At 49.1% G+C, this 6,556-nt stretch overlaps 1 protein-coding gene across 5 annotated transcripts; it reads left to right on the top strand.

The window, feature by feature from the left end:
• The first annotated feature begins 3,281 nt into the window (after positions 1-3,281).
• LOC123443068 lies at positions 3,282-5,570 on the top strand. Of its 5 annotated transcripts, none has more exons than XR_006630556.1 (6): positions 3,282-3,865; positions 3,985-4,084; positions 4,556-4,683; positions 4,810-4,853; positions 4,994-5,146; positions 5,272-5,570. XR_006630556.1 is itself a non-coding variant. In XM_045119316.1 (5 exons), the coding sequence occupies exons 1-5, from the start codon at positions 3,596-3,598 to the stop codon at positions 5,309-5,311; spliced, it is 582 nt and encodes a 193-aa protein (XP_044975251.1). In that variant the 5' UTR covers positions 3,282-3,595; the 3' UTR covers positions 5,312-5,570. The 5 variants fall into 5 exon arrangements, 3 of the variants coding, with proteins under 3 accessions (XP_044975251.1, XP_044975247.1, XP_044975250.1); XR_006630555.1 differs by having other exon boundaries at positions 4,810-4,884; XM_045119316.1 differs by lacking the exon at positions 4,994-5,146.
• The last annotated feature ends 986 nt before the right edge of the window (positions 5,571-6,556 follow it).

The following is a 6,556-nucleotide window of genomic DNA, read 5'->3' as shown; positions in this document are numbered from 1 at the left end:
TATTTAATAAATCGATCACTAAGGAGATAATGGGACTAATCGAAGTCTCCAAACATGTCGGTTGAGGCGTACTCAACCATCATGTTCTCCGTGTCTATAGGATCCTCTGATGTAAGGAGTGTCATGGTGTTGCTAGATCCGGGAGGAATTTCTTGCGAACCACCAGCTCCATTGGTGCCATCTGGATGAAGGTTGAAGTTGGCTTCAAACCTTTTCCCGTGAGGTACTTTGCGTCCCTTAGATTGCTGATACAGAATTGCCAGATGCTTCGGGGTCTTGCACTTATTGGTAGGATGCGTGTAGCATCCACACTTGTCACAAAGCTTAGTTTTATCAAACTTGGGCTTTGCGGTGCCTTTCCCACGGTCCGAGTTTCCAAGCTTTCTGTTCCGGTTGCGCTTGCGTTTACCCTTGAAGTTCGATGGCTTGCCATGGGACGCACCATCAAGCTTTCGTTTGTTCACGACGTTCATATGAACTTCAGGCAGAGGTTGGGAACCAACCGGACGCTGAGAACCATTCTTAGCAAGTAGTTCATCATGCTTTTCAGCCTGAAGTAGGATATGAATGAGGTCGGAATAGACTTGGTAGTCACGAGCGCGGTACTGTTGCTGGAGGACCCTTTCAGATGGGAGCATAGTAGACAGAGTTTTTTCTATCTTTTCCGCATCAGTAGGTTCCTTCCCGCAAAAGCGTAATTTGGAACTTATCTTATGAACCTCGTGATTGTATGCCCCGATGGATTTGAAATCCTGGAGTCGGATATGCGTCCAATCATGGAGTGCTTCCGGCAGGACAACTGCCTTTTGCTGTTCATACCTCGTCTTGAGGGCCTGAAACAGAGTAAGTGGGGATTCCTCCTCCAAATATTCAGATTTGAGATCTGGGTGGATATGGTGCCTTATGATGTATAAGGCGGCATATTTCTGTTCATCTCTCAACGGCGTGACTCCATCCGGAAGAGGATCTTCCGGAGTCTGGATTGCACGCACTAATCCACGGGATGCAAGAGCGATCTTGATGTCCATGGCCCAGGTAGGATAGTTGTGGCCATTGAGGTCGAGTACATCGAACTCTCTTCCAGCCATTAGTTACCTACATGGGTAAACCAGAGATTATTGATTTACACCGTGGTAAATAAAAACCTTCATGGTTACGTTGTATTGAACGTTGCAAAATTAATGATAACTTCAAGAAATGGGCTTGAGATCATTAGTGTGACTTTCAAATTGTTAAGTTTGACACGTTGTAGATACGCCCCAAAATAAAATTCGGGGTCCATCTCTCAGAACTAGAGAGTATAATCTGATAAAAATCAGTAGATACTCATGTTTCTAGTACCTTATGTCATAACTTAATAAAATGTATGGGAGGGCACAATATTAAGCAATCATCATATCAATATGATAGAATGTAGGCTTAACCATAGTGGCGATAATCTGCTATGCAGTAGATCAACTCACTATTGTGTGGTCCCAAAACATCAATTTGAAGGAAAACACTTTGAAATTTTGCATATCAACCCGTGCTCGTATTAAGCAAAAACTCAATTAAGACGAGGGGTTGACTTTTATTTGCAAGAAATTTAAAATCTCAATTACAAATTATACGGGTAATCAATCTCAACATGTAGTAAACACGGAAATATATATTACATCTCATATATGCTGGAATACAAAGTATTCTACAGAGATTAATACAGGAATTAAGCAGGATCTAAAACAGGGATTAGTCTACTGCTAGATCTACTGTTGATGCTACATGAATTAACCTAAAAACAGGAATTAATCTAAAACTTGCTGCTAGACTAGGACTAGTTCATTCCAACACCACACAGGATTAGTTAGAGAAGGAAACATATTTTTTTTTAATTTCCTGCCACCGAGTAGATAAGGCACAGCCATGTGCTGTGCTAGAGAGACCGCTGCTGCCTCATCACATGCGTCCACCGCTCACGTCGTTGTCCTCGTCAGAAGACCTGCCCGGAGGCACAGAGCCTGATGCAGCGCCATTCGCTAGCCCAAGTGCAGCCGGGCTCCAGGAGCCAGCGCGCGGGGCGCGGCTGCTCGACGGAGAGCCCGCCGCCGCGAGGCCGTAGGGCATCAGCCGGTGGCGCGTCGGAGGGGTCGCCGACGTCGGGGACGGCAGGCGCGGGCGCGGGGGCGTAGCCGGCGCTGCGGGCGCGATGGAGTCGGCGGCCGCCGCGCAGGAGAAACTGCGGGCAGCGTAGCCAAAACCGGAGGCGCAGGCGCCGGTCAACGCGAGCTCGGGCGCGAAGGGGGCGGCCCTGGTCGTCGGCGCTAGCGCGGGCGCAGGGGCGGCGACCCTCGTCGGCGCGGGCGCGGGCGCAGAAGCGGCGGCCCCCATCGGTGCGAGCGCGGGCGCGGACGCAGGGGCGGCGGCCCTCATCGGCGCGAGTGCGGGCGCGGAGGCGCCGAACGCAAAGAAGGGAGCAGGGGCTCCGGCCTGCGCGGGGAAACCGCCGCCCATCTCGGCAACCGCCGGGGTCGGAGACGGGAGGCGCGGCGCGGGGTCTTCAGCGGCGGCGCTGGTGGATCCCCACTCGAAGATGGGTCCATGCACCTGCTCGAGGGAGTCGGTGTCATCCCCATGGAGTGGGCAGATGACCCACCCATGGTCAGGACACCAGAAGCCCGGCGAGGAGCCGAGCATTTGCGGGGCAGGGCCGGCGAGGAGCCAGTCAATGGACTCCCGTGCGAGCGGGGCGCGGGGCTCAGCGCCAACAGCCGGATTCGCACCGCTCAGAGAGCGGGTGCCCAGGCCGTGACGGAGCGCTCTGTAGCCACCGGCGCCATGGCGGCGGCCGATGTAGCGACCCGCTCCATGGCGTCGTCCATCGAAGCGGCGGCGCTCTCCGAAACTGCGGCGGAGAACAGCAAGGCGGCGACGACGGACGTCGTTCTGCAGCAGGCGACGAAGGTTCGTCGGCATTGAACGAGGCATCCTACCTTTTCTTTTTCCTGTCTATCTCTTCTCGTCGAAGGCGCTCTGGAAGAAGCAGTGCTGATAACGTGTTGTGATTGAAAAGAGAGAGATGTAATGAAAAACCACTATTCACTTTATTCTTGATGATGAACTTTATATGACAGGGAAAGGCGGTTCCCGCATATGTCGGTTCCCGCATCGTGCGTGCGGTTACAAGTAGGGATTAACTTAATTAATTACATAATTAATTAAACTCTAACACCCACCATGTTCTTCCTCACACGTTTTCTCTTTATCCAGATCAAGATGTAGATCACGTCCCTCTCCCTTGTACATCTATCTCTCTCTCACGCACCAGATCTAGATCACCCTAGCCCATCCTCTTCCCGCTTCATCCCCGGCGCCGGCGCCCCTGGCTCCACGCCCCGGCGACCTCGGCTCCGCGCCCCCGCGCCCTGGCCTCGCCCCTGACACCCCACGCCCCGGCGACCCCGGCCTCGCCGCCGCGCCCCCGGAGACCAGAGCACCTGCGCGCGAGCGAGTGCGCGGCTGCCCAAGCCTCCTCCCGGTTCTGTTCCATCCCCTCGGCCTCCTCGCCCCCTCCGTGCCGCGCGTGCATCGACGGGGGCGTCCAGATCCCGGTCGACACATGGCGATCAGGCCCCCCTTCCAGATCCCGATCCCCCGGACCCCTCGCCGCGGCCGATGCGACCCGCGGCGCCCCCGCGCTGCCGGATCGGACGACGATCCGGCTGACGCCCGCCTCCCGCTCCCGCGACGTGCCCGGAATTTCGCCCCGAATTCGATGGGCTCCTATGGATTCGCCGCGCTCGCGGCGCTCCTCCTTGCCTTTGCCCTGCTACCGGACCCTGCGGCGGCGGCTAGGGTTTTGCAGGGCAAGGAGCCCGGCTCTGGCGAGGTGAGGATTGTTGTTCTTTGATAGCTAGCTTATTGGGTTATTTTGTGGAAATGGACTCGCGTTCTTCCGAGAATATGGACGAGCTTCGGATTTAGTGGCTGCTTTGATCTCTTCTTCAGGGAGCTCCTGCACCTACCCTCGCTACAGGCGAATGTGAGAAGATTGGCACCTCCAAACAACTTGATCAATCATCAACCGCTCTGCAGAACCCTGAGACCGGTAAAGAGCACCAGAAAGTAATACTGGCATATCTTCATACTAAATCCTATCAAGAATTTCCAGAGGGCTTTGTATATTGTTCTTGAAGGAACTACTTTTTTTGCTGCATAAAAATTCCAGAGGGCTTTGTTTAATACTACTAAGTAACTATGTTCATCAGTTACTGGCTTAGTGCCTTAGTGGATAGTCGCTTCAGGGCATACTGGTTACCATTTCGTGAATGCAATATTCATTTACAGGTTAAGAATCACTAGAGAATAACATGCTGGTAATTTGACAGACAATTAGGTTTGCACGTGGTAGCATTTCTCCTAGCTAAAACCATAGCATGGTCTATCTAGCTTGCCTTTCACTTTAATGAATCTGAAGAAGCATTATGCTTGCTTGCACAATTATATTATGGACTATTTTGTATGACCGTTAATTCTATTAGTCTTGAGAAAGCTTCATCATGTTTCTTTCTTCTTGCAGATTCAATTGGACAATTTTTTGTAGTCCAGAATACTGGCCAGAAAAAAGTAACTGTTGGCGTCAAAGCAACATCAGATATAAGTATTAAGCAGACATTGCTACCTCTCAGCAATGGTGAATCTAAAAGGGTATAAACTTTAATGTGTTTTCACAAGCAATATGCGTTTCTTCTTGGTATGCTGGTGGTTCAGTCAATTTAACTGTTATTCTTTATTTGTATGGCCTTACTGAACTTATTGTCAATTCGTATGCAGGTTAACATAAACTATAGCAGTCCAAATGGTGGAGAGGCCTTACTGTACATATTTCAAGCTTTCCATGCAGATTTGGTCTTACTTTATGAAATGCGTGCATTGATCTTCAATACACTTGAATAATTATTATGTGCACATTAGAGATTGAACTTATGGAGTTTACTCGTCTCTTTCTTGATGACAGGCTACTAAAATAGGCGAAATAAATCTTGCTGCTACTGGAAAGGATCGTATGGACAACTAGAAGCAGGAAATAACGATCGATTTATACACAACATTGGAGATGGAAAATGATATAACTGATGAGCGAGCCCCTCAGATAGAAAAGAACCATCTAGTATTCTAGCCTTACGCTTTTGTGCCCATTTTGATGCCTAGTGAAGTTATTTTTGTGCCCCAAATAACTGTTTCTTGTGTCCGTTGTATGTGGATGTGAACCTTTCTTGGTCTGTTGTGGTGCAGGTGCTGGATGAACCAGCCGAGCTTCTTCGACCAGCAGTAGTTGGCCCAGGGACGATGGGGTAGTAAAAGGAGCAGGAGGTTGCCAGCGTGCTCAAGAAATGTATGTCGCTTCCTGTTGTGGGTCTGGCCTGTAGCTTGTATCTTAGGTGACAAATCTTGTAGTGAAAAAATGTCTCATAGTGATATCTATCTATCTATTTGTGATATGGATCACCATGACATATATGATATATATGGTGTGATATGGATAATGCATGAACATGTTCTGTTCGTATATGTGATATGGATCATTTGTACTATGTGTGTCAGTTGCATTTGTGTAATCATTTCTGTTTATATGGATCACTGGTGTTTATAAGAATATGTATTGTCTACTGAAGTACCAAAATAAAGTAATGCAAACTAAAAAAGTATGTATATATGCTTTGCCGTCTGCGCATCCCTTGCTGACGGCTAAGTATTATATGCTTGCCGTGTGTAGAACCTCAGGAGATGGCAAACCCTCCATATAATTTGTTGTCTACTTCTTTGGCTGACGGCAAAGGTACTAACGCTGTTAGTTAGAGGCGCTGTTCTGTTAGTCATATTTTTTTGCCGTCTGCCACATAATAGCTGACGGGAAACCATTTTCACATACGGCAAATTTTTTGCCGTCTGCTAGAAAAAAATGCTCACGGCAAAATTAAACTTTGCGTCATAATAGCTGACGGGAAACCATTTTCACATACGGCAAATTTTTTGCCGTCTGCTAGAAAAAAATGCTCACGGCAAAATTAAACTTTGCAAACACATGGGTTGACGACATTTTTTGTCGTCATGGGCTGACGACAAACTTTTTGTCGTCTGTAATTCTCTCTTTGCCGTCTATAGCGTCCTGACTGCAAAATGGCCGATTCCTGTAGTGTTTGTTGCTTTCAGTTCTCACTTGGAAAACAATCTATAAGGGATTGACAACTCCTTCATAGCGTTGGGAGCAAGTTTTTGTGTTTGTGCAGGATCTTGAGATACTCCTCCACTGAATTGATACCTTGGTTCTCAAACTGAGGGAAGTACTTACCACCGCTACGCTACATCACCCTTTCCGCTTCGAGGGAACACCAACGCAAGGCTCTAGTGCCATGGGGGAAATCCTTTGCATACTTGCCTAGGAAGTCCCTTAAAGCGTAGCCACAGCTGAAGGATTCCTGGTGCCGTTGCTGAGGAGTATGAAGCAACACTCCTATTTCTGGCGCCGTTGGAAGGTCTTTTGTTGCAGTAGCATAAGGTCCCTATGTTGTTGAGGAAG

Source organism: Hordeum vulgare, chromosome 3H (assembly GCF_904849725.1).
Source record: "Hordeum vulgare subsp. vulgare chromosome 3H, MorexV3_pseudomolecules_assembly, whole genome shotgun sequence".
NCBI classification, from domain to species: Eukaryota; Viridiplantae; Streptophyta; class Magnoliopsida; order Poales; family Poaceae; genus Hordeum; species Hordeum vulgare.
Note: the sequence above shows the minus strand (reverse complement) of the source record. Positions and strands in the feature narration are given on the sequence as shown.